This window comes from Perognathus longimembris, chromosome 3 (genome assembly GCF_023159225.1).
Source record: "Perognathus longimembris pacificus isolate PPM17 chromosome 3, ASM2315922v1, whole genome shotgun sequence".
Classification (NCBI taxonomy): Eukaryota; Metazoa; Chordata; class Mammalia; order Rodentia; family Heteromyidae; genus Perognathus; species Perognathus longimembris.
This window is the reverse complement of record NC_063163.1, coordinates 69,214,180-69,238,991: the sequence shown is the minus strand read 5'-3', so window position 1 is coordinate 69,238,991 and position 24,812 is coordinate 69,214,180. Positions and strand designations below refer to the sequence as shown.

Genomic DNA, 24,812 nt, shown 5'->3' with positions numbered 1-24,812 from the left:
AGCACCATCCCTGGCTTCTTCCCGCTCAAGGCTAGCTAGCACTCTGACATCTGAGCCACGGCACCCCTTCTGGCCGTTTTCCATATATGTGGTGCTGGGTAATCGAACCAAGAGCCTCATGTGTAGGAGGCAAGCACTCTTGCCACTAGGCCATATTCCCAGCCCAAAGGTTGGCACTCTTAACACTTGGTCCATAGCTCTACTTTTCTGTCTTCTGCTGTCTAATTGGAAATGAGTCTCTGGGCCTTGTCTGTCCCAGGTGGCTTTGATCTGTGATCATCAGATTTCAGCCACTTGAGTAGCTGCGATTACAGGTGTGAGGCACTAATGCTTTTTAGGAACTGTGGTCTTTTCTGGTCCCAGGGAAGGCGCTGGAAGGGACTGACACACAAACACACTCATGGAAATCTATTTAAGACAGATCTTTATTGATATAGGGTTTCCTGCAAGGAGCACAGGCCCCAGGGCGAGGCCTTATAACCAGCATGATAGGGGTGGCTTGGATGTTAGAATCCTCTCTGGATCAGAGAGAGCAGAGGTTGGGGTGAATCTTCCCCCTGGTCGGTTTTGGGGGAGGGCATCAGGGAGGTGGTGCTGACTCCTGTCCCCCTTAGCAAGTCTGGACCCCCTCCAGCTGAGAGTCGGGTGGGGAGGAGGTTGGATAGTGCTGGAGGGAGGGCACTGGTAGACCCCCCTCCTGCCCCCACTCTTCACAGTACATATTTCGACCAAAAGGGTGAGGACTCCTTAAGGGTGGGTGCAAATGGTGCTGGGACAAATAGGTACCCCCTTCCTTAAATCCATCCCTGAAGAGGGGGGTCTGGCTTTGAACTGGACAAGGGACTGAAGAGGGACCCTGGGGGTAGCCAGCCCCTCTTCATCCCCTAACCAGAGGCTTTGTAGGGGTTCCCAATAAATAAGTTCCAGCTTCACATCACCCTTCACGCCCATCTCTCGCCCTCTGGGACCCAATCTGGTTGGGGTTCCCCTTCTCAGCCTGCGGCTCCACGATGGCTCCAGGTACCGCGCGCCCCCTAGCGGCCCTGGCATGTTTTGCAACACATTTGGCGGAAGTAGGCTCGGCTGCAGAACTGGAATTTGAGCACCAGGGGGCAGTAGGCCACTTTGTTCACATCCTTGCACTCTGCCAGACAGGAGAGGAGCTATCAGTTTTCAGAGCCCCACCCAGGCAGATTCTACCTAACCAATGACTTGACTTTTTTGTGCTCGGTTTCCTCAACTGTCAAGGGAGGCTTATGAATCCCGTCATTAGGCTGTTTTCAGGATGGAGAGAGCTCAGCATTATCCATGAAAAAAAAACCACACCAAAACCTTTCCTATTCAACCAGTTGAAATGGGGCTGGCGTCTAATCACCATTGCTGGGTTTCTTGAGTAGCTAGAATGACAGGTGAATCACAGCTTCTAGCCTTGTCCTTTTTTTTTTTTTTTAAACTGATGTTTGAACTCAGGGCTTCACAAATTTGCTGAGCTTGCTTGCTTCACTGATTTTCTACTACTTGAACCACATCTGCAGCACAGCTTTTTGCTAGTTATTTTGGAGATGGAATGTTGAAAACTTTGACCCTCTGGAAGTCAGCCTCCTAAGTAGCTTGGATTGCAGGTGTGAGCTACCACACCCATGACCTAACTGACAAGGATCTTGAGCCCCTGTTGGAGAAACTTATGTATTTTGTGCTCAGTAGTATCCGTTCATGATGACAATACAGAGTGCCACTTACCAGCTTGTGATGTCTGTAGTTTCCAGTGGATCGTGTGTGCGCGCGCACGCACATGCATGCACTTGGGTGCTATCCCTAAGCCTTTTTTTTTTTTTTTTTTTTTTGTTCAAGACTAGTGCTCTACCATCTGAGCTACAGCTCCACTTTTGGAGCTTTTTTTTTGGCCAGTCCTGGGCCTTGGACTCAGGGCCTGAGCACTGTCCCTGGTTTCTTCCCGCTCAAGGCTAGCACTCTGCCACTTGAGCCACAGCGCCGCTTCTGGCCGTTTTCTGCATATGTGGTGCTGGGGAATCGAACCTAGGGCCTCGTGTATCCGAGGCAGGCACTCTTGCCACTAGGCTATATCCCCAGCCCCACTTTTGGAGCTTTTTAATGGTTAGTTGGAGATAGGAAGTCTCATGGCGTTCTTTGCACAAGCTGTTTTTGAACTGTAATTCTCAGCCTCCTGAGTAGCTAGGATTACAGGTGTGAGCCACCGGCACATGGCATCCAGTAGATCATTTAATTTTGTCCCTAAAGTGGTACCACCTACTGAGTGAGTACATTACTTACCCCCTTGACAAGATGAGGAAACTGAGGCACAATAGTGTAAGGTAGGCCCAGTTAGTATGGTTCCAGAGCCCCAAACACATGATCCATTGCTTTTTATGAAAAAATGAATTTACAGCTGGGCATAATAGCATACATATGCCATCCCAGTACTTGGGAGTCTAAGCAGGATAACTTGAGCCCAGGAGTCTGGGTCGAGCCTGGGCAACATAACAAGATCTCGCTTTAAAAAGAAAAACAAAATTACTTAGAAAATAAATGGGCAAGCCGGGCACCAGTGGCTCAGGCCTGTAATCCTAGCTACTCAGGAGGCTGATCTGAGGGCCACAGTTTGAAGCCAGCCCAGGTTGAAAAGTTCCTGACACTCTTATTTCCAATGAACCACTCAGAAAAAAACCAGAAGTGGTTTGTGCTGTGGCTCAAATGGTGAGTGCTAGCCTTGAGCACAAAGAGGCTCAGGGGCAGTACCCAAGCCCTGAGTTCAAGCCCCAGGACTGGCAAAAAAAGAAAGATCCTGAAAGGCTGGACACACAGTGGCACTTAAAAGTGCTTTGAGCGGAGGAGACAGTGACAGGTGACGTGGCAGAAACCTAGCCTGAGTTTGCAGATGTCCCCTTAATCGGGAGCCCTCCTGGGGTCTTCCCCTTCTACCCGTGGTATGCCTGTGACTCACATACCTTCTGGGCCATCCCCGGGGGGCGCAGGGTCGCACTTGGCCTCGCACTGCTGGGTGGCGGGCGGCCGCAGGGCCTCGGCGCAGTCTCTGGACGGCTGGCCGGTGTGGCCTGTGCAGCGCACGGTGCGCTGCTGCTGGCCCGGGCCACACTGCGTGGAGCACTGTAGGGAGGAGTCTCTGAGCTCGCCCCACCCCGGGACTCCCGGCCTCTGGCTCCTCCCTGGGTGTGTGTGTGCGTGGGGGGCGTCCACCTACCTCACCCCACTCGCTGGCCACCCAGCGGGCCGGGGGGCAGCGGCGGAGGTTGCAGCGCATGGTGGCCGGGGGCTTGGCTGCGGGCGGGCACTGCGCGGGTGGCAGCGTGGCGTGCTGGTCCGCGCTCTTGCAGAGAACCACGCGGTGCCGGAGGCCCGGGCCACAACTCGGGGTACACTGTGGTTGAGGGGGCGACTCAGAGTCAGGGTGCCAGCACCGTGCGGGGAGGAGAGGAGTGGGAAGGTAACTGAAGCACAAGGGGCCCCACCCGCTAATACTAGCCTGATTACAAGAGGGGACCCCGTGGTGGCCCAGCCTCAGGGGGTTCCCCGTTCTCCCCACCCACGGTGATCCCCCTCCCTAGTAGGTTCCCCAGTTTCCATATCCCCTCCCTCAGGGCTCCCATGATTGCAGAAAAAGGTTCCCCCAGTGGGTTCCCCCATCTCCGTCCTCCCCTCCCCCACCAGGCACCCTGAGAGGGCAGGCTGGGTGTGAGCTGACCTCAGACCAGTTGAGAGCCGCCCACTCGGGTGGGCAGGTGGGGCCCTGGCAGGCCTCTAGCACTGGCGGGCGTGGCTGAGGGCATGCGCTGTCATCCAGCGACTTCTCCTCCACGGCTGACACGCGGCGCTGGCACACCACCGAGCGGCTGCGCACCCCCGCATCACAGCTGCGGCTGCACCGTGTCCAGTTCCCCACCACCCAGCTGTGGGAGGACAGCAGGGGTCAGGGCGGGGCACTCCTAGCTGGGAGTTAGGGGTGTTATTTAATCCAAACTTGCTCATGCAAACCAGCACTGGGTAAGGAGCATACACAGCAGGGAGCAGATTCAGCTGGGCATGGAGGCTCATGCCTGTGATCCCAGATGCTACTCAGGAGGATGAGATCTGAGGATCATGGTTCTAAGCCGGCTAGGTCAGTGAGATTCTTATCTCCAATTAACCAGCAAAAAACAAACAAACAAACAACAAGTGGAGCTGTGGCTCAAGTGGCAGAACACCAGCCTTGAGCGAAAAACTAAGGGACAGCACTCAGGCCCAGTACTGGCCTAAGGGAGCTGGGGAGGAGAATGAGGGCTGATTCCTAGGACTATTAGCTTGAGGATCCCTTGACCACTTGCTTGAATTTTGACTCCAGGGTCATCTAGTCTTGGCCTTTACTCTGGGAAACATTATGTCCTTGATTCCCTTAACTCCATAACATTTTATATATTTATGTAGTCTATACTGAGGATTGAACTCAGGACCTCAAGCTCTGACCTGGCTTTTCCTTCTCAAGATGGGTTCTCTACCACTTGAGCCACAGTTCTACTTCTAGCTCTTTTTGCTGGTTAATTGAAGATAAGTCTCATGGACTCTTTTTGCTTGGGCTGGCTTTGAACTTCCATCTTCAGATCTTAGCCTCTAGAGTAGCTTGGATTATAGGTGTGAGCCACCAGTGCTTGGTGAGCATTATAACTTAAAATTTATTCTGGGTGTACTGGGGTTTGAACTCAGCACCTTGTGCAGGCACTCTATCACTTGAGCCACACCCTATCTCTTGAGTCATGCCTTAGGATTTATATATTTATTTATTTGTAGGACTGGGGTTTGAATTTAGGGGCTTGGGATTGTTAGGCAGGTGCCCTGCCTCTTGAGTCAAGACTCCAGCCTCCAGTTTTGAATTTAGTTATTTTTCAGGTAAGGTGTGTGTGTGTGTGTGTGTGTGTGTGTGTGTGTGTGTGTGTGTGTGTGTGTGTTGATCCTGGGTGTTGAACTTAGGGCCTGGGTACTGTCCCTAAGCTTTTTGGCTCAAGAATGGCACTCTACCACTGGAGCCACAGCTCCACTTCTGCCTTTTTGGTTGTTCATTGGTGAGAAGAGTCTCATGACTTTTCCTGCCTGGGCTGGTTTCAAAATATGGATTCTCAGATCTCAGCCTCCTGAGCAGCTAGGATGACCGGGTTGAGCCATGGACAAAGCATTTTTGTGTGCAGCCAACCTTGGACTACAAGCCTCCTTCCTCCAGTGTAGCTGGAATGACAGCCACGAGTCCTTGTCACTCCCTACAGCCCTATCACTGCAGCGCTCAGCCCCATTTCTCCAGTTCTGCACCAACCCTGTGTCCCTGTCTTCCCAGACTGACCTAGGGGACAACCTACCCCACCCGGAGCACTCACTCTGGTGGGCAGGGCTCCGTGTTGCAGGTGCGCTGCCTCTTGGGCAGTTTGCTGTGGGCGCTGCAGTAGTGGTGGGCGACGGTGGAGTGGTCCAGCTGGTTCCTGCACTCTACCACCTGCACCTGGTTGCCTGGGGGAGGAGAGGGGCTCACTCAGCCCATAGCACCTGAGGCAGGTGTCCATTGCCCACCCCTGAGCCCACCCTGGCCTCACCTCCTGCACACTGGGCTGAACACTTGGTCCAGGGTGCATAGTGCCAGGAGTAGGGGGGCAGCGTGTCCCGGGTGATAGGCGCATTGAAGCGGTAGCGGAGGGCAGGAAGCTCTTTCCGAGCTAGCACCTGGGGTAGGGATGGGGTGGGGGAAAGGTGAGGAGCAGTCAATGAAATGGTCTCCCAGTCTCCATCCCTCAAAAAAGATGCTGAGGTCCTCTTGTATCTTGCCCCTCATCTCGTTACCATGACAACAAGCGACGCATTAATGGGTCCCAGGGCTTCAAGGCTCTGGGCCTGATCTGGTCCCTGACGCAAGTGAAAAGTGGTTCCAGCTAGGGGCAGGCGATGAGGCTGGGGGGTCCCCGGAAGGCCCTCTAGCAACAGGGACTCCTGGTCTCCCTTTAGGGCTGGGGGAACGGCACATGGGTTAGAAGTGAAGTCACAGTGAACCCTCCAACCCCATCAGATCTGCAATCCTTACCCCTTACCCCCACCAACTGCTTACTCAGGTGACTGAGGGACAGGTTTAGGTCCAGGAGGAAAATGTGGACTGAGCCTTTGGGGATCCAGATGATGTCCTCATACCCTGGATGGAGGAGCTCAGATGTTACCCACCTGACTGGTTCCCCACAACCCACCTGTTCCCCACCTTTGACCTTTGATTATTACAGCTATTAATGTGTTACAGAGGCAGAGCTATGGGGACCCCTCCCCCCCTAGGAAATGCATGTCTTACAGATCAGAAAATGGAGGCCCAGTGGCTAGGTGGGATTTGAACTCCTAACTTTCCCACCTCTGTAGCAAACCCCCTATTTCTGCACTAAGCAGTGAGGCTGGGCAAAGGCAGAGGGGAGAGGGCATCAAGGTGTCTTTGACCCACTGGGTACTACGCTGTTACTGGGGCTTGAAGTTGGAGCCCTGCTCAAAGCTCAAGGCCAGTCCTGGGCCTTGGACTCAGGGCCTGAGCACTGTCCCTGGCTTCCTTTTTGCTCAAAGCTAGCACTCTGCCACTTGAGCCACAGCGCCACTTCTGGCTGTTTTCTGTATATGTGGGTGCTGGGGAATCGAACCCAGGGCCTCATGTATACGAGGCAAGCGCTCTCGCCACTAGGCCATATCCTCAGCCCCTCTGAGATTGTTCTAACTATGCCTTCTTTAGAGTTGGGATCACAAGCCATGAAGCACCTTATATGACTTGTTGGTTGAGATGAGATCTTGCTAACTTTTTTTTTTCCAGTCCTGGGGCTTGAACTCAGGGCCTGAACACTGTCCCTGAGCTTCTTTTGCTCAAGGCTGGCACTATACCACTTGAGCCACAGAGCCACTTCTGGCTTTTTCTTTTTTTTTTTTTTTTTTAGTTTTTATTATAAAACTGATGTACAGATAGGTTACAGTTTCATACGTTAGGCATTGGATACATTTCTTGTACTGTTTGTTACCTTGTCCCTCATACCCCCCTCCCCCCTCCCCCTTTCCCCTCTGAGGTGTTCAGTTCACTTACACCAAACAGTTTTGCAAGTATTGCTTTTGTTGTTGTTTCTCTTATTTTACCCTTTGTCTCTCAACTTCTGGCTTTTTCTGTTTATGTGGTAGTGAGAAGTTGAACCCAGGGATTCATGCATGTTAGGCAAGCACTGTGCCAATAAGCCACATTCCCAGACCACACTTTTTTTTTAAACCCTGGCTGACCTCATATCAAGATCCTCTACCTCTGGGGCTGGGGATATGGCCTAGTGGCAAGAGTGCTTGCCTCGTATACATGAGGCCCTGGGTTCAATTCCCCAGCACTACATATACAGAAAATGGCCAGAAGTGGCGCTGTGGCTCAAGTGGCAGAGTGCTAGCCTTGAGCAAAAAGAAGCCAGGGACAGTGCTCAGGCCCTGAGTCCAAGCCCCAGGACTGGCCAAAAAAAAAAAAATCCTTTACCTCTCAGCCTCCTAAGTAGCTAGGATTACAGACAGGAACTCCATTCCATCTTTTCTTTATCCTCACTCTCCTTTCTAACTCTGGCCTACCATCCTTCTCTATAAAGCTATTTGGCTCTTTAAAAATCCCAATCAGACTGCCTGGAGGACACCCACACTGTGAGACCCACAACCAGCAGTCTGTGTGTGATCCCTGCTGACTCCTTGCTCTGTATGGCTTTGTCACAATCCCTTCAACAGCACCCCCAGCCTCACCAGCCTTTTGGGTGCTTCCTGAACTCTCCATTCTCCTCAATCCCTGGGCTCAGCCCAAGCTGGGAAGGAGTTCTCCAAACCCTTTCAGTGTCCCTCAACTAAAGAAGACTTCCCCTGCTGGCACACCAAGTCCCCTAGCCCCTTTGGCTCACAGGATGCATAGTGACCCCCTTCTTACCCATCCTGATGTCCCCCCCCCCCACCCCATGGATGGTGAAGGGCAAGATCTGAGCTTGCATTCTCTCAGCTATCTAAATGACCAAGAAAGGGGCTGGGAATGTGGATTAGTGATAAGAGTGCTTGCCTAGCATGCATGAAGTCCTGAGTTCAATTCCTCAGTACCACATAAACAGAAAAGGCCAGAAATGGTGCTGTGGCTCAAGTGGTAGTGCCAGCCTTGAGCAAAAAGAAGCCAGGGACAGTGCTCAGGTCCTGAGTTCAAGCCCCAGGACTGGAAAAAAAAAAGATCAAGATCTAGGCAACAGGGCCCAAAGCCAGTAGCTGAAGCCCTTCCTCCTGATTTGAGGGCATTTTGGTTCCCTGTCCCAGCCAGGACTTTTGAGGGATCCCTAACACCCAAACTCTAACCCTAACTCAGACTCTACAGAAAGGCTGAAATCTACAGAATGGCTTCATCTTGGATACTCTGGTGGGCCAACCCTGACTTGAGGCACCAGGCCTCAAGGGAAGGGAGGGAAACTGGGGATCCTTACCTGCCCCAGGCAAGGCTGGGCTGAAGACCCCTTCAATGGTCTCACAGGAACTGCCATCACCCCCACACACTCGGCACTTGTCCTCCCTCAGGTCAGAACCCAGGACTCGGTCACAGCCCACGTGCTGCAAGGGGAAGGATGTGGTGGTGGTGGTGGTGTGTGTGTGTATCTTAGAGATGCCCCCCTTCCACCACCCCTTCCCCAGCCCCTCTCCTGCTCCTGTGACTCTCTGTTTACCTTGCATTCTCCACTGACACAAATGTCCACTGTATCTGGGCGGCAGGGCGTCCCATCTACCACGGCCGCTGCTCTCTCCGTGTAGAAGTTGAAACCCTCTGCTAGGCAAGTCAGGGAACATGCCTTCACGCCCCCTGGGGGGCACAGCCCCATCAGACCCGGGGCTAGTACACCCCTGGAAGTCCCTGCCTGCTCCGTGGAAGATTTGAGGCCAGGACAGACTCTAGACCCAACACCATGGCTGGAGTGGGCAGAGGATGCATCCAGCCTACCACTATTCGCCATATCCTGTGCATGCTTTTCATGAGAAGAACCCCAGAATGGTGGATGCTTCCCACAGCCACCCTCTACCACCCCTAGCCCTCAGGGGCTCCCTGCTCACCCCCTCGGTATGTCTTCCAGGTGTAGAATTTTCCACGGAAAGGGACACTGTCAAATTCAGAACACTGCATTTCCCTGAAGTCCTGGGAGCCAGGAGGACAGTCCTGGGGAGGGGAGAGGGAAGAAACCGGGGCACAGAAGAGGTGCTAAGCTTGGCATGGATCAGATGGGAGAGGCTGGAGGCAAGAAGACCAGGGAGGAGGCTGCAGTGGTCTAAGAGAAACTAGATAGTGATCCATGCTAGGGGTGCTGTGTGGGTTCATGAATGAGAGCATGTGTACTTCCTGAGGACATGACTCCCCAGGCAGTTGGGAGGGGGGCAGGCAGAAAGGCCACTGCTCCTTCCAAACTCTTCCTGCCCTCTGAGAATCCTCTCATCCGCCTGTAAGCCTCTGGCTTCTCTGTGTCTATCTAGAACTCTCCATATACAAGGCTCAGCCAGGGGCATTGTGTTAGGAATAGAAGAGAAACTTCCAGAGGGAAGCAGAGATGGTCACTCCTGGTGAGATGTAGGCACAAATAGAAGCCAAAAAAAAAAAAAAAAATGAGTTGGAAAGCCAGCTAGCCAGCCTCTGAGGATTTGGAGAGAGGAGGTTCAGTCAGGTTGGGGGAAAGAGGTGACAAGGGGCTTGGCTTTGGGGGAAGTTGGGCTGTGAAAAGAGGGGCCACACACAGGAATGGATCTAGGGTATGAGGACAAAACAATTATTTGCGGGGGGGCGGGGCAAGGAGACTCCTCTAATGAAAGAACGTTAAGACTGGAGATAGAGCTAGGTGTTGGTAGCTCATGCCTAGAATCCTAGCTGCACAGGAGGCTGACATTTCAGTGTTGTGGTTTGAAGCCAGCCAGGCAGGAAATTGTATGACACTTTTATCTACAGTTAACCAGCAAAAAAGCTGGAAGTGGAGCTGTGGCTCAAGTGGTAGAAGACCAACCTTCAGCCAAAAAGCTTAAGGACAGACAGCACGCTAAATTCAAGCCCCAGAACCACCCTCTCCTACCCTTCCACCCCAAGAAACAACCACTGGAGGAAGGTGGGAGCTTGTGGGAGCCCCATCCTTAGGGAGGAAGTGGGTGGAGGGAACAGCACAGGGCGGGTGGCTGGGAAGGTACCCACCTGGAGAATTCAGGAAGGGGTTTGGGGTCCCGGGCAGGCTCACCTCAGTGTTGCAGGAGCGGTGGCGCCGCCTCTCCCCTAGACAGTACTTGCCACCGATGGTTGGCCTGGAAGTCGGGGAGACCAGAAAAAGATGGTGTGTGTGTGTGTGTGTGTGTGTGTGTGTGTGTTAGCGAGTGAGAGCTAGCGAGAGAGCGAGCTAGAGAGAGCGAGAGAGAGCGAGAGCGAGAGCGAGAGCGAGAGAGAGAGAGAGAGAGAGAGAGAGAGAGAGAGAGAGAGAGAGAGAGAGAGAGAGAGAGAGAGAGAGAGAAAGAATAGGGTGGGGGAACACCTCACCCAGCTCTTTCCTGAGGACTGACCTGGGGCTGTCACAGTGGCGGCTGGACGTGGACACCCCGCCGCCGCAAGTTCTGCTGCAGTCACCCCACGGGGTCCAGGGTCCCCAGGCCCCATCTACGCCCTCTGGCCGCGACCCGAAGGGGACACACACTCGCTTGTAGCACCACTGGGTGACAAGGGTGCGGGAATGAAGGGGGGACTCAGGGTTCCTGCTCCTCTCCCGTCCCCAGCCTCAATCCGTCTAGGATGGGGTGGACCGGGCGGGATGGACAGAGGAGGGGTGTCTAAGGACAGTCCCATCACTTTGGGGATCGGCCAGAACATCAGGGCACAGCTAGGAAGCCGCCACTACCAGGAAGGCTGTGGCTCTGGTAAAACGGGGGGCGTGGCCCGTGCCGGGCGGGGGCGTGGCCTCGGATGAGCGAGCATTGGCAGGAGGGCGTGGCCTAAGTCCAGCGGGAGGAGGGCACGTCCCCGGGAGGGGGAGCAGTCGAGCAGGGGCGTGGCCTTGGGATCGGGGAAAGCCAAACCAGGACAAGAGCCACAGACTGCGGGGGAATGGCCAAGGCCTGGGGAACCTCTTACGCGCGAGGGCGTGGCCCCGCGCCGGGGGCGGGTCCCGGGCTCACCCCCTTGTCGATGGTATGCGTCTGGCACAGTGTGCCCTCGGCGGCCGGGATGCTGTTGGTGATGCACCGGTTGCTCTTGCTGAGACACCACAGCTCGTTGCAGACCTCCTGCGGGCCAAGGCGCCTGCTCAGGCTCGACCCTCCACACCCCAATCCTTGGGAGTAGCCTCGCTGGCTCGAAAGGACTTAGCGCTTTCCTGGGTTCCCTGTGGGGACATGATCTGGGATTTCCCTGCCAACGATCTGTGTTGCTCTGGAGAGCCCTTAAGTGTACAATGGTCTGCCCGTATTTTAATCAAGGTTCAGAGAGGCAAGGCCTCTAGCTAGAGGCCACACTGCAACGAAGGGGCAGCCCGAAGTCTAGCCCAGATCTTTGGAGTGGGTTGGTGGCTAAAGCCTTTGGCGCCTTCTAAAACTCGGACCTGCTGTGGGCAGGGGCAAAAAGGAATCTCACTTCCTTTTTGGATAGGCTAAACAGTGCAGGAGAGACCAGGGGCCTATTCAGACAGTGGCCACCCTGGTCCACGGCAGGAAGCACTGACCCCTGGTCAGGCTGACCTTTTAGCTCTAGGTAAGAACACTGGAGGGAACCAGTCAGCACTAGCTTCAAGTGTAACCAGATCTTACCTCCTCCACCCTGACCTATGCTCTCCGATCTTCCCTCGGAGGAGAGGAGAGCTTTGAACTCAAAAGCTTCTAAACTTTGCGGATCTGGCATTTAATTAACCAGTGGCTGTAAGAAGGGAAACTTGTAGGGCTAGTTACTATTCAGATGGAGTTTTGCATTTTCTGCCTAGGGTTAGCTTCAGACACCAACTCCTACTTATGGTCCCTGGAATAGTTGGTATCATAGGGAAGAACCACCATGTCCATTCTGAGATGGGAGCTGGCAACTTTTTGTCTTGGGCTAGCCTTGAACCAATATTCTCCCAATCTTTACAGGTGTGAGCCACCCTGTGGGGCAATGAGGTGAAATGAGGGCCTGCTTTCTGCATTATCTTGGGACATATCCTTTCTCTTGAAGGTGTAGAGGACTGGACAGGGCCAGGACACACTAGGACTGAATGTGAGAGGACTCAAGAAGTGCGATTCAGGAATGGAGGGAAGTGGGCAGAGGAGATGCTGAATTCTGATAGTCAAAGCTGAAAGCCATCAAGTTATCAGCTTCCTGGCTCTCCTTCCCCCTCCCCCAAACTCACTCCCCCCCCCACCCCAGTTCTGGGCCTTTAACTCAGGGCCTGAGCACTGTCCATGGCTTCCTTCTGCTCAAGGCTAGCACTCTGCCACTTGAGCCACTTCTGGCCATATATATATATATATATATATATATATATATATATATATATATATATATATATTGCTGAGGAATTGAACCCAGGGCTTCATGTATGTGAGGCAAGCACTCTTGCCACTAGGCCATGTTCTCAGCCCCCCAACTCACTTTTTTTTTTTTTTTTTGCCAGTCCTGGGGCTTGGACTCAGGGCCTGAGCACTGTCCCTGGCTTCTTTTTGCTCAAGGCTAGCACTATGCCACTTGAGCCACAGCGCCACTTCTGGCCATTTTCTGTATATGTGGTGCAGGGGAATTGAACCCAGGGCCTCATGTATACAAGGCAAGCACTCTTGCCACTAGGCCATATCCCCAGCCCCCAACTCACTTTTTACAAAACCTTTTTTGGGTAGTACTGGGGATTGGACTCAGGGCCTAACACTTGCTTGACAGAACAATCTACCACTTGAACCATGTCCCCTTCCCCTTTTTTTGCTTTAGTTTGATTTCAGACAGTCTTTTCATTGTTAAGTATGCCAAGGTCAGCCTCAAACTGTGATCCTCCTAACTCCACGTCACCAAGTAGGTGAGGCTACAGGTGTTCAATATCACATCTGGCCCCAAGGACATTTCTGGATGTACAGACAAGAGAATTTTGGGAGTCTGAGCCTCAGGAAACAGCTAGAAACATTCAGGAAACTCACAGCCTGTTCAGTCAAAGACCAGAGCCAGGAGACCTTGTGAACCAGTCAGTAGGGGACACAGGGAGTGAAGACAGTCCCTGGAAGGTTCTCTTCTATTTGTTGCCAAGTAAAGTAGATGGCTCATTCCCAAGGAAACCATTAACACCAAGCATGGCTATTTAGTTAAAAACTGCCCAGTGAGAGGTCTTGGGATAGACTGCAAGATGTCTGTCCCCAGCCAGGGATCTCATTTCTGTCCTGGGCTAGTTGGGGACATCTGTACACCCCATGCACTTCAGTCCTCCTAGCTCCTCTTGGGGGTGTGTGTGGCCTCACCTTACCCCCACTTCTCTGCTCTCCCACTTTACTTTCCGGGTGGGGACCCTCTGCAAACCCCTCCCCTCCCAGGAAGGAAAGCAGGAAGGCTCTCTCTACCCCGTATTTACACTGACGCGATTTGACTCCGTGCTGGAACCGACATTGCTCGTCGGCATCATAGGCCTGGCCGGGGGCCACCGTTGGGTACACGAAGTCCTGTCTGGGGGGGCGGTTGTTCAAGCAGAGCCCCAGGCCCGAGCTGTGGCGACAGAAAGGACCTATCATTCCAAGACTTCAGGGAGCCCCTTAGCTGGGTAGGCATCTTGGGGTGGGGGAAGCCCTGATTCCCACCCCTCCCCCACTGTGATTGTGACCCCCTGGAAGGACTGAGTGGGTCCATCCTCACTCCAGAAAGCTGGTGATATAGTCCCGGCTGCAGGATGACCACACAAATGGGTTGGTTTTCATGGTAATGTGGGCAGCCATGAGCTTCGCTGGATCCTGGCCCCGGGCCCCGCAGCTGTTCCCCACACCATCGTGGTTCATGCCGAATCTGGGGAGAGGGGTGTCGGCTCTGCCAGATGCTGAGGGGACCCCCACCCCACGCCTCCTGTCCTCCCTCTCCTGTGTCCCTCGGCCTCACGTGTGCCCGATCTCGTGTGCAATGGTGAAGGCTGTGGCCAGGCCAATGTCTTCATTGATACTGCAGCTCCTCTCTCGTTCGCACATCCCACCCACGGGGGCCAGGCCTAGGGAATGGGCATGAGGGTCTGAGGGGGAGGTTCTCAACTCCATTCACCCTGCCAGGGCTCTCAGGGCTCACCCCAGGGTTGAAGCCACCCTCACAGGTGTTCAGAACCTTTGGGACCCCAGTACCTAATGTGCCACACGGTTTGCTCTTATAGATGCAGATGTCATAGCTGTGGAGAAAGAGAGAGAGGGCAGTGAGGGGCCAGGCTGTCTTTCTCAGTGGATGCTACCATGCTCACCTGTGGGGATGATACTGTTGAGGAGGTGCTCCTTCCCCAAAATGGCATGCTATGCCCCAGCTGCAGATAATCAGTGGTCCTTGGGGTGGCTAGCATTACAGGAGTGATTGGCTAATTGAATGAATAAATGGGACAGTGACTGAAGGAACGAGAGTGGCTGACTGAATGGGTGAGGGAATGAGTGACAGAATGAATGACTGAATGGTGAGTGATTGACTAAATGGGAGAGTAGCTGAATGGGTGTGAATGAAGGAGTGAATGATGGGAGAGTGATTGAATGAATGGATTGGAGAGTGAGCAAATGAATGAATGAATGAGAGTGCAAATACATGAATGGGAGAACGGGTACTTGGATGAATGGGAGAGTGAGTGATTGAGAACATGGTCAGGGCCTAAACAATCCAACTCTCCCCTCCCTCCTCACATTTTCAGGCTTCCAGTTCCCAGCCCTTCCCCTAATTTCTATCAGCAGATGTGACCACCATTTGGACCTTGGTGGTCCCTTGACCCCGGTAGTTCCTGGGTCCAAAGCCTGGAGCCCTCCTGGCCCTCCCTCACCGTGTGATCAGCACCGCTGTGTCATGGTTGGCCATGCCGTTCTCTGGAATGGCATTGCCATGGCCACTGTGATTCACGATGGACTTTTGCCACTTGCAAAAGCTGTCGAGGGACTTCCCGGCATGATGGGTAATGTCCAGGGTGGGCTGGGGATGGGCAGAGAGAGGTGTATGGATGCCCATCAGCCTGGGCAGTGCTGGTGTAGAGGGCAAGGGCCCCCTCACCCCCCTTGCCCCTCACCTGGTCCTCGGTGAGCAGGATGAGGCGAGTTACCAGAATGTTAACGATGCTGCCCAGACTCGAGTCCTGGAAAAGTTTAGCAACCTGACCTCCAAGAAACAAGAGAAACCGAGTCTTAAGAGGAGCTCAGACTGGAAATCAGGTAGCAGCACCAACACAATGAGCTGGCTTTAGTTTTGCACCTACTGGATGCTGTACCACACAGCCTGTGGCCTGTATCCTTTCCTGGGTATGCTCCATTTGCACACTTAATTTGCAGACCAGCGAACAAAGCAGACAGCCCATGTGCACACGCGAGTGTGTGCCATGCACACGTGTGCGCACACACACAGTGGGATCTGGGACCAGGCACTGGTAGCTCACGCTGGTAATCCTAGCTACTCAGGAAGCTGAGATCTGAGGATTGCAGTTCAAAGCTTGGGCAGGAAAGCCCGTAAGACTCATCTCTAATTAATTATCAGCAAACTGGAAGTGGAGCTGTGGTTCAAAGTGGTCGAGTGCTAGCCTTGTGCAAAAGAGCTCAGGACAATATTCAGGTCCTTAGTTCAAGCCCTATGGCCAAATTCAGAAAAAAACAAAACAAAACAAAACAAGGGAAACTGGGGAAAGGCATGTTTCTTTCTGGCCATCCTGAGTCTGTTATCATTACCTATCTACTTGCTCTCCAAATCCTGCGCGCCCTCTGGCTTCTGTGTCTTTGCACAGAGGTTAGTGAAGGGGTGTCTATGTGATGTCACACCACAGCTGTTTGAGGCACCCAGATAAGCACAGGAGGGAGGATGGAAGTGGCCAAGGGGTCACATAGTCCTGGGCTGACATAGTCCTGCCTGAAACCCTCCAAGAACTCTGGCAAGTTTTAGGTAACTTGGAAAGCCCAAGAGAGGGGCTCAGATCAGAGACAGGAAACAATGTGACTAGAAGCAAATGTTCAATCTCCATACTTCCAAATAGCTGGGATTATAGACGTGAGCCACCATGCTCAGACCGAATCCACCTTGCCATAGCCTCATTTTACAGATGGGTAAGTCAAGGCCCCCAGAGGGACAGTGATTTGCTTAGAGGCAAACACAAAGGTTTAGGGCTGGCATTTATAATTCCAGGATGGATGCCTGGCTAGTCTTTCTGTAGCACCTCTTGACCCAAGTGGGGCTTTAGGGGAGGGACAGGAACCTACTCTCTTTCCCCGACCTCTGCAGGAAGGGGGAGGCACTTACAATGTTCATGATGGCCAGTACATACTGCTCCACATCACGGCGCCCATGGTAGGCTACCACCATCTTGTCGGCCACGACCAGGGTCTCCACGTAGCGCTCTCGGCTGACTGAGCGCTTCAGGCCCGGCTGGCCTCGCTCTGTTTCATTCCCCAGGGGCCGGGCAGGTGGTGGCTTCAGGGTGCGCAGCCACCATGGCCGACCTTTCCATGCTTTCTCATCTGGGGGAAGCCAGTGATGCAGTTGAGCTCCCCTCCCATTCCCCCCAAGGGCTGGTGGGGCCCGAAGATGCCCAACACCTCCTTCCTTCTGCTATTGCATTTGGGAAGGGGCTGATTGCATACGAGTCTGCCTCCCCATCAAACTGTCACCTCCAGTGTCTCCCAGATGTCTGACTGAACACAACTGCCCCTGGGCCAAGCTGCCTGGCTGAACAGCTGCTCAGTGTGCCATCAAAGACACTCCTGTCACCACTCCAGACTCCCCCCTTCCCCCACTGCCATGATGGATTGTGGGAGCTCCTTCCTTCCTTCCTTCCTTCCTGGTCTTCCAAGCTAGCCTTAAACTGTTGATCTTCAGATCTCAGCTTCCTGAATAGCTGGGACAACAGGCATGAGCCACTGATGCCCAGCTTGCTCTTTCTTTCTCTCCCTTCCTCCCTTCTCCTTTTCTCTCCCTCTCTCCTTTCCTTCTTTCCTCTCTTTCAGGCACTCTATTACTTGAGCCACTCCTCCAGCATAGCTTTTCACTAGTTAACTGGAGATAGTTTCTTTTGCACTTTTCTGCCCAGGCTGGTTTGAATCTCGATCCTTCAGATCTCAGCTTTTTGAGTAGCTGGGATTCTAGGCTCCTCGACTTCTTTTCTCACTTGACTTTACTGGGGGGCCTGGTAACACAATAAAGCCCCAGTGCTGGGGGACTCAGAGCTGACATGTGGGTGCAATTCAAAAGTGACATCCCTAGGTCTATCTCTGTCCCTTGGGTAGCTGACATGGGGTATGGTCAGCTGCCGATGACCTCTGCCTCAGCCTCTGGGAAGGTGTGATGCCGCCTATCTGGAGTGACAGGCTCACCTCTCACTCCACAGGCTGTGTCCAGATGGGGGTGGCGCAGAGAGGAACGCTTGTATACCACATGCGGCCCGCTTTCCTCTGGGCCCCGGGCACCCTTAGCACCCCCTTGCAGGGGCTCAATCAGGTATTCCTCCTCATCGGTCACAATCAGGCCATGCTGGGGTGGGAGAAGAGAGAAAGCTCAGGTCAGCTCCTGCTTCCCTGGATCTCTCTCTACAGCCTCACCTCTGACTTTTATCCTTTATTTGGATCCGAGACTAGGACCTGAATTCAATACCTGAGGCTTTTGTTCATTAGCTGGAACTTTACCCACTGAGCCATGCCTCCAATCTCATGTTTTTTGTTTTGGTGGTACTGGAGGTTTTAACTCAGGGCCTCAAGCTCTGCTAGGCCGAGACATCACTCTAGTGCTATTTTTCAATTGGTTAATTTTACATGAGGGTCTTGGTTCCCACTTGGGTGTACACCTGGGCTGTGATCTGCCTCGGGCAGACTTTTCCTCCAATGGGATTACAGGCATGTCACCACATCCGGGTTCCCTCCACAGAGATAGGAGTCTCTCAGACTTATCTGCCTGGGCTGGCCTGGAACCTTGATCCTCCCAAATCTCAGCCTCCCATATAGTTTGGGAAGGCAGTGTGTGTCCCTGTGAACAGTTATTGATTGTGAAGGGAGTCTCACAAAAATTTCCTCCTTAGGCTGGCCTTGACTTGCAGTCCTCCCACTCACAGCCTCTTGGTTAGCTGGGATTACAGGTATGAACCAGTTACCTGCCTTGTTCCTTTTTTTTTTTTTTTTTTTTGTCAATCGTGGGGCTTGAACTCCGGACCTGGGTGCTGTCCCTGAGCTCTTCAGCTCAAAGCTAGCATTCTACCAGTTGAGCCACAGCACCACTTCCAGTTTTCTGAGTGGTTTATTAGATAAGAGTCTCAAGGACTTTTCTGCCTGGGCTGGCTTTGAACCTCAGATCTCAGCCTCCTGAGTAGCTAGGATTACAGGTCTGAGCCACTGGTGCCCAGCTGTTCCTTCTATTTTACTGGGCTTATTTTATTACGCCTTTTCTTTATTTTTTTGCCAGTCCTGGGGCTTTGGACTCATGGCCTGAGCACTGTCCCTGGCTTCTTTTTGCTCAAGGTTCGCACTCTACCACTTAAGCCACAGTGCCCCTTCCGGCCTTTTCTGTTTATGTGGTGTGGAGGAATCAAACCCAGGGCTTCATGCATACGAGGGAAGCACTCTACTACTAAGCCATATTCCCAGCCCTTATTATGCCTTTTCTAATTTCTTGATTTGTTTACCTATTTTACTTATTTTTCTTCTGGTACCAGGGCTTAATCTCAAGGCCTCAGTAATGTTCTTTAGCTTTTTCACTGAAGGCTGGCACTCTACCACTTGAGCCACAGCTTCACTTCTGGGGTTTTGGTGGTTAATTGGAGATAAGAGTTTCATGGACTTTCCTGTGGGGCTGGCTTTGAACTGAGATTCTCAGTTCCTGAGTGGTTAGGATTACAGGCATGAGCCATTGGCACCCAACTGTCTTATTTTTCCAAGCTTATCTAAAGCTATACATTTTCCTCTAAGTACTGCTTTAGCTGCATTTCAAAAATTACTGAGAAGCTTAAAATACTTTAAATAGTTCCCTTAGGATTCCATTGTTGACTTCTGTTTTTTTTTTTACTGATGGTTCTGGGGCTTAAACTCGGGGTCTGGGTGCTGCTCCTGAGCTTCTTTTGCTCAAGGATAGCACTCTACCACTTGAGCTACAGCTCTACTTCTGGCTTTTTTGGTAGTTTAGTGGACATAAAAAGTCTGGACATTTTTCTGCCTGATCTGGCTTTTAACCTTGATCCTCTGGTCTCTCAAGCCTGCTAGGATTACAGGCGTGAACCACTGGCATCTGGTTCTGACATCTATTTAGAAATGCTGATGATCTTCACTGCCCACACTATGAGCAATACCCCCACCACCAGATTCCCAGAATCCTCAGCTCACCAGGCCCCCACAGGTGCTGATGGCCACATGAGAGCTGCTGGCCTGGCCTTGTAGGTGGCCAGCATAAAGGCAGTGGGCCCGGGCAGCCCTCTGCCAGGCCAGGCCCTTCCGTGTCCAGTACTCCACAGAGACATGTCCTGCCAGCAGACGGGGGTTGCGGGTCAGATTCAGCAAGAAGTGGGTGCTGGGTGCGGCCACCTTGTAGAAGAGGTGGGACTCAGCAGGGGCTCCTGTGCCCCGGCGGTGCCTCGGTTGGACAGGGGGAGAGAAAGCCAGCAGTGCCCCGTTGTGGTCCACCCGGGTGGGGAAGGCGATCTCATAGCTCTCCAGGCTGGACAGGAACTCATCTGTGGGCAAGCATCAGAAATCTGGGGTGCACCCTGGTGTAGGGCAGATAATACTGGCCTCACCAACCCCAGACCCAAGTCACTGATTGTGAGGCTTGGCCTAAGTGACCCCAACTTCCATTTATGACACCCCCACCCTAACCCAGTCCCCCCCCCCCATTTTAGACAGAATTAAAATTTGAACTTATGGCTTTGCATTTGCCAGGCAGGTGCTTTACTACTTGAACCATGCCTCCAGACTTAGTTTTTGCTCTAGTTGTTTTTCAAGCAAGGTACTGATTTAGATCTCAGCTGACCCAGATGGCAAGCCTCCTACTTACACTTGCCAAGTAGCTGGGATGATGGGCTCCTGCCTCTGAGCTCAGCTTTTGTTTGAAGTAGGGTTTCGAGACCTTTTTGCCCAAGGCTGACCTTGCACTGTGTTCCTCCAGCTCTCTAGCTGGATATACAGCTATACTTGTACGTTATCTCAAACCCTTTATGTCTGGGTCTTAACTGGCTTCTTTAATATCTTTCTCCCTCCCCACTGCCACCCTTGGTCAGGGCCTACCTTGAGATGGAAAGGCCTGTGTGAATTTGAATGTGAGGCCCAGCCCCAGGGCAAGGGCCCAGTGGAGGATCTGGTAGGCGGGAGCCATAGGGGCTACGTGTCCACATGTCTCTCCCAGCCCCGGCTGCTGGCAGCCCCCACAGTGCTGCCCCCCTGTTCACAGCCTGGGCAGCATCACTGGGTTCCTGGGGGGGGGGCAGGGAGGGCAGAGAGAAGAGGGAGCTGGGTCAGAAGAAGGACCTGCCTGGCATAACCAACACAAGTCCCTTTACCTGACTGACAAGGGGGTGGGGGGGACCTACAGCCCCTCAGATGACCAAGACACTTCCCTCATGAAGGACCATAGGGCACCCTGCATCCTCCCAGGACAGGACAGGCAGGGGCTGAGACAGGTGACCACCTACTGTATGCCAGCTTGTGGCCCACAAGTTTCCTAGATTAACTAGGAAGTCCCCATTTCCCTCTCCCTTTGTAGAAGGTGTGTGTGTGTGTGTGTGTGGGGGGTGATGATAAAAGATTAAAGGGAAGTGGTTCTGTGGCTCAAGTGGTAGAGAGGTAGCCTTGAGCTGAAAAGCTCAGAGACAGTGCCCAGGCCCAGAGTTCAAGCCCCAAACCGACAAAAAAATGTAAGAGATCAAAGGTCACATGACCACCAAGAGACCAGAAACCAGATTCCATGGCTGGGCTGGGGGAGCAGAGGCGGGGATAGGAGCTGCACACCATAGGGATACAACTCTCCTGAGTCACACCATCACGTGGCCACCGTGGACTGAGAGTTGCATGGCAGCAGACGGAAGAAATCAATCGAGAGAGAATCTTTGCAAGGGTAAAGGGCTTGGAGGGAGGCAGGGAGAGGCCTGGCATGGGACCCGGGGCTGGGGCAGGACAGGAATGGGAGGGGGGGGGTGAGGCATAGGAAGGTTGGTACAGAGCGTATGCCTGAAGACAGGGGTGACGATCAGTGTGAAATTCTGGCCCAGACTAAAAAACCAAGGCAAGGACTGAGGTCCTTCAGCTCCCATCCTGGGTGGGGGTGCACCTTGTACCAAACGGGGCTGGAAACTCCCAATATGGTGGTTCTTGTTCCTGAGGCCTCTTGTCCCTCTCTCCTCCATTTCAGCCTGGCTCCTGATCCTGCATCTTCAGGCTCTGGGCTGGGGAGGTTCTGGGTGGTTCTGGGGCTTGTGCCTCAGGCCAGCGGGTTGGTTGCAGACATGACTTTGGGCCACAACCCTGTGCCAAGGCCTCCTTCCCCCTCCCTTCTTCCTCTGTACGATCATACACTCTCTTGTTTTCTTTGTGGTCCAGCCAAGTCTGAGAGCCGGTCCTCCAACAGGGCCGCAAGGGAGGTGAGCCAGGCTTCTCTGTGATGTGGATGTAGAAGGTCCACATTCTTCTCTCTGGCTTGGATTCCTCCACTCCTGAACAGCTCATTCCCACACATTTGGACTCCCTGCTATCTTGGTCACCAAGGGTAATATCCATTCTTCTTTTTTTTGCCAGTCCTGGGGTTTGGACTCTCGCCTAGGCACTGTCCCTGAGCTTCTTTTGCTCAAGGCTAGCACTCTACCTCTTAAGTCACAGTGCCACTCCCTGCTTTTTGTTTATGTGGTGCTGAGGAATCGAACCCAAGGCTTCATGCATGCTAGGCAAGCACTCTACCACTAAGCGACATTCCCAGCCCCCATTCTTCTTTTTTTTTTTTCTTATTTATTTTCAAAATGATCTACACAGAGGTTACAGTTTCATACATTAGGCATTGGATACATTTCTTGTACTGTTTGTTACCTCCTCCCTCATTCCCCTCTCTCCCCTCCCCCTGCCCCCATTCTTCTTAAAAAAAGAAAAATTACCTTAAGGTAGCTTCTGTTGGTGGTGTGGTGTTCAAACCTTGCAGGGTGGGTCCTTCCCTGGAGTGTGCTCAGTTGCCTTTTCTGTAGAGCCAGGGCAAGGAGGGGGCAAAGAGGAGCCAGGCTGAGCTATGTTAGGAGACCAGGCATGATCAACCAGACAAAGATTCTCCCAACCACTACCCAAGGGGCCAGCAACACCTACCATCCCCATCCCCACAGCCCTCCTGTCTGTCCCTCGGCATTACCAGTGTCTTAGTCCTGACTTTTTTTTGTTTTTTGTTTATGGTGCCAATTCTGGGGTTTGAACTCAGGCCCTGGCACTGTTGCTGAACTTTATTTGCTTAAAGCTGGCATTCTACCACTTGAGCCCCAGTTCCACTACTGCTTTTTTTTTTTTTTTTGGTTAGCTAATTGGAGATAAGAATCTCAAGAACTTGCCTGCCCAGGCTAGCTTCAAACCACAATCCTCAGATCTCAGCCTCCTAACTAGCTAGGCTTATATGTGTTAGCCAAGGGGGCCCGGCTTGGCTATCATTTTTGTGTCTCCCATCCTGGTTCCACAATAGTTTTTCTAGCCCTTTACTACTGTCTCCCCTCCCAACAATGACTTTTAGCTCAGATAGGGTAGAGGGGCAGGACCCAAGGGATGGGAAGGGAGAGGGGGAGGGGGACTTACCCCTTCCACAAGGTGGGTTGGGGGCTGGGGGCGCCTAGGTGTCTGTTCTGGGCCAAGGCAAGAGCTCCAAGAGGCATGATTTTAGTGGGGTATCAGGGTTGGGGGTCCCATGGGTGATATTAGTAAATTTTAAAGAGAAGGTTAAGGAAGGGTGTACACTGTAGTGTGTATGCATCTTGTTATATATATGTGTGTGACCCTGTAGTGTGTGTGTATACAGGGTTAGGCCATTTTCCCCACACCTATTCTAGAAGCAGGAGGGAAGCGGGCAGCGGGGGAGGGGGAAGGCCTGCAGAAGGAAATGCCTCCCGGAAACCGGGGCTCCATTCCCTCCCAGGGTTCCTGGGGGGACCAGTGGGGGTGGGGGGGCGTAGGGGTGTTTCTCTGTGGAGCCCAGGGGAGCTTTGGGCGCTGTGCATCTGGTTGGGCTGGCTGGGTAGACACTTTGCCAGGGCAGCCCCTGGCCGGAAAGCAGACAAAGGCTTTGCCACCAGCCTGCCTGTGGGGGCAGAGGGCTTAGCTGCCCCGGCAAGCAGCTGCTAATTAAAGGCTAGGGCTGACCACTGGAGACAGACAGCCTCGGTGACCAAGTCAGGGGAAGTGGGCGGTGCCACTGGTTCAACCCAGACACACAAATACACTGGCAGGGGCCCCCTCCCACACCCCAGGGTGACCCCACCTGTACAGCCTGGAGGCCTGGTGCCCCATGAAGGAACCCCTCAGCCCTGGACACAGGCTGACACACATCCACAAACACCTACACACTTAAGTGTGTGCAGATACACTTACTTGCATATGGACACACAACTCATAAACCCAGACATCCCAAATCCAAACAGCCCTGGCCTACTCTCACACAGAAAACACAGACACACAAAACATATACACTCACAAACTCAGTAGACCAGACACAAGGTCAGACGTCCTCTAAACCCAGCCCTTCCGCAACACACATGGAGATTTATACACTTGTTACATTCAACAAGAAAATACAATGATGTTTGAAGACACACACAGTGGCTTACACTTAGGCAAACACACATCTCAATCATACACACTCAGATTTGGACACACAAGCCAGGGCATGCAGACACACACATGCAGGTGAACACCATCTGTGCATACCTGGATGGCCACACTCACCACCACACACACCACACAAGCAGATAAGACACTCAGACACCAGACATCCAGACATACACAGGCACAGATGGTCTGCACTCACACTCAAAGACCCACATACACACCCAGAGGGCCATCCATCCATCCAGACATACACACAAGCACACACAGGCAGACACACACTCAGACAAAAATACCCAGACACACACGTGCACAGACACATACCCACACGCACACACAAGTTCAGACAAAACAGACGCATAGGAGCAGACAGACATCTATCCTCAGCCACCCTCTTTCCCCCAAGCAGACACACAAAAACACCCAGACACACGCACACGGCACTCAGACACACGGGCGGCGCGGAGCCCCGCACAAACGGGCGACCCGTGCGCACGCACACTTGGGGACCTTTACGCACCGCTCGGCCTGGCTCGCGCCGGGACGGTCGGGTGCCCGGGCCCCGCGGCCCCGCGGTCCGCCGCAGACACGCTCAGCCCCGCCGGCCGGCCGTGGGATGGGGGTCCGCGCGCCCGGGGCCTGGGGTCCGCGCTGGCCGCCGCCGTCTGGCCGGCGCGCAGGGCGGAGGGCGGAGGGCGAGGGCGGAGGGAAGGCGCGCGGCGGCGTGGCCGGGGGAGGGGGCGCGGGGCCCGCACTTCCTGAGCCGCCCGCCAGGGTTATAAAAAAACACACACACACACAAAAAAAACACCCAAATCACAGGGCCAGAAACCCCGCCC

At 53.3% G+C, this 24,812-nt stretch overlaps 1 protein-coding gene and 1 long non-coding RNA gene across 5 annotated transcripts; one reads left to right on the top strand and one right to left on the bottom strand.

Moving 5' to 3' along the window:
* Positions 1-390: 390 nt before the first annotated feature.
* Positions 391-24,812, bottom strand: Adamts10 (ADAM metallopeptidase with thrombospondin type 1 motif 10). 4 transcript variants are annotated; one of them, XM_048342073.1, is made up of 26 exons: positions 24,494-24,812; positions 22,275-22,355; positions 20,422-20,606; positions 19,525-19,871; positions 17,533-17,689; positions 16,463-16,680; positions 15,249-15,332; positions 15,009-15,154; positions 14,338-14,381; positions 14,105-14,210; positions 13,868-14,014; positions 13,579-13,720; positions 11,191-11,298; positions 10,582-10,727; positions 10,266-10,329; positions 9,106-9,208; positions 8,724-8,857; positions 8,487-8,610; positions 6,098-6,178; positions 5,836-5,999; positions 5,592-5,718; positions 5,379-5,508; positions 3,722-3,926; positions 3,221-3,397; positions 2,967-3,126; positions 391-1,144 (listed from the first exon to the last, which is right to left on the bottom strand). In XM_048342073.1, exons 3-26 carry the CDS (start codon positions 20,507-20,509, stop codon positions 1,035-1,037), a joined length of 3,312 nt encoding a protein of 1,103 aa, XP_048198030.1. In that variant the 5' UTR covers positions 20,510-20,606; positions 22,275-22,355; positions 24,494-24,812; the 3' UTR covers positions 391-1,034. The 4 variants fall into 4 exon arrangements, with proteins under 4 accessions (XP_048198030.1, XP_048198031.1, XP_048198033.1 ...); XM_048342074.1 differs by lacking the exons at positions 14,105-14,210; positions 14,338-14,381; positions 15,009-15,154; ... (5 more) ...; positions 22,275-22,355; positions 24,494-24,812 and having other exon boundaries at positions 13,590-13,720; positions 13,868-14,009; XM_048342076.1 differs by lacking the exons at positions 14,105-14,210; positions 14,338-14,381; positions 15,009-15,154; ... (5 more) ...; positions 22,275-22,355; positions 24,494-24,812 and having other exon boundaries at positions 13,596-13,720; positions 13,868-14,009.
* On the top strand, positions 1,077-18,502 carry LOC125348666. Its single transcript, XR_007210399.1, has 3 exons — positions 1,077-1,569; positions 11,543-11,548; positions 18,467-18,502. It is a non-coding gene; the product is annotated as an uncharacterized LOC125348666 (long non-coding RNA).